This window comes from Eimeria mitis, genomic scaffold (genome assembly GCF_000499745.2).
Source record: "Eimeria mitis Houghton genomic scaffold, Emh_scaff1296, whole genome shotgun sequence".
Classification (NCBI taxonomy): Eukaryota; Apicomplexa; class Conoidasida; order Eucoccidiorida; family Eimeriidae; genus Eimeria; species Eimeria mitis.
Window position 1 is genome coordinate 9,093 of NW_013568645.1, and position 1,820 is coordinate 10,912.

General features: G+C 60.4%; 1 protein-coding gene across 1 annotated transcript in view; it reads right to left on the minus strand.

The window, feature by feature from the left end:
* EMH_0033980 (uncharacterized protein) overlaps positions 1-1,820 on the minus strand; it is a gene marked incomplete at both ends in the record, with an annotated part of 11,182 nt that overhangs the window by 8,692 nt on the left and 670 nt on the right. Inside the window, 2 exons of the mRNA XM_013494809.1 lie at positions 1-740; positions 790-1,714. Coding sequence (XP_013350263.1) covers positions 1-740; positions 790-1,714 — 1,665 coding nt within the window. The remainder of the gene's footprint in view (positions 741-789; positions 1,715-1,820) is intronic.

A 1,820-nucleotide genomic window follows, 5' to 3' on the forward strand; every position in this document is an offset into this window, starting at 1 on the left:
TGCGTTGCTGCTGCTGCTGCTGCTGCTGGTTGTTGTTGCGAATCGGTAAGAGAGATAAGAGCTGTCCCACTGATGCCACTTGTGCTGCTGCTGCTGCTGCAACGGCTTTTGCCACTGCTGCTGCTGCTGCTGCTGCTGCTGGTGCTGCTGCTGCTGGTGATGCTGCTGGCGCTGCTGCTGCGGCAGTGATGAAAGCTGCTGTCGGGGCGAAGCATCTGTGGTTCTTTCTCGGGCAGGGGCAGCAGCAGCAGCAACAGTGTGCGCTGCAGCAGCAGCTGCTGCAGCTGCTGCCGCTGCTGTTGTCGCTCCTGCTGCTGCTGCTGCTGCTGTAATTTCTACGCGCCCTGTTGGTGCTACAGCCGATGCTGCTATGGGCCTTGGTGCTGCGAACGCTGCTGCAGCAGCACTTGCTGTTGGCTGTCTGCTGCCTGCTGCTGCAGCAGCATGTAAGGCAACAGAGACAGGAGCAGCAGCAGCAGCAGCAGCAGCAGCAGGCACAGCAGCTGCTTCCATGGTCCTCAGTCGGGGCACATTCGAGTCCGGCTGGGAATTTGCCTGTTGAAATAGCTGCTGCTGCGGCTGCTGCTGCTGTTGCTGTTGCTGTTGCTGTTGCTGCTGCTGCTGCTGTTGTTGCAGTTGCCGCTGCTGTTGTAGTAGGCGCTCCTTCTGGCGCAGAAGTTCATGCTGCTGCTGCTGCAGCAGCCGCAGCAGCCCTGCCTGCTGCTGCTGTTGCTGCTGCGCTGCAACCTTGCTCCTGCTCTTTAGCTGGAACGCCATCGGGTGTTTGACAGTTCTGAAGGAGGCGGAGTGCCCTTGTCTCTGCTGCTGCTGCTGCTGCTGCTGCTGTTCCTGCTGCTGCTGCTGCTGCTGCTGCTTGGGGAGGCTCAGCAGCAGCAAGGTGAGAAGAATATGCATGCGAGTTGAGGATAGGCAGCAAACGCAGAGGGGATTTCGTCCGCAGCCCCCTTGGTGCGCATTCCTGCAGCACCAACCGCTGCTGCTGCTGCTGCTGCTGCTGCTGCTGCGGCTGCTTCTGCTGTTGTTGCTGCTGCTGCTGCAGCGGCTTCGGAGAGGCAGAGAAGTAAGGTGCTGCAGCAGCAGCTTCTTTCTGTGGTATCCGCAGCGCGCGCTGATTTGGGTTTGCTGCTGCAGCACCTGTTGCAGCAGAGGCAGCAGCAGCTGCTGCTGCAGCATCTGATGCTGCTGCTGCTGTTGCTGCTGCTTCTGCTGCTGCCACTGCTGCTTTGGCAATTTCGCCCAAAGAAGCAACTGCAGCAAGAAGGTCCTTTGCTGAGCGGCCCTCAGGGTCGCCACTCCAGCCACTGCTGCTGCTGCTGCTGCTGCTGCTGCTGCTGCTGCTGGCGTTTTGCTGCTGTTGCTGCAGCAGTACCCACAGTTCGGTTGCTATGGGCTCGACGAGCGGCAGATAGCTCAGGCCTAGCAGGGCTGTCCCCCCTCTGCTGCTGCTGTTGCTGCTGCTGCTGCTGCTGCTGCTGCTGCATGCATTCTGCAGCAGCTCGCGCAGCTGCGGCAGGTGCAACACAGCGGAGTGTACAGACACCGCGATGAGTTGCTGCAGCAGAGCAGCAGCTTGGCTGTATTGAGGGGAGGCGCGCTGCAGCAGCAGCAATCTATGCCTCTCTCTTGCTGCAGCAGCAGCAAGGTATGCTGCAGCACAACCCGTGAGTTCAGGTGTATAGGCAGCTCGCCGCCGCTGCAGCGCAGCAAGCAGCACCCTCATGGCCTCCGTGTTGCTGCAGCAGCAAAGCAGCGCTAAACCCAATCTCGTCTGGCTCTGCATATCAGGTGATAGCCGCACT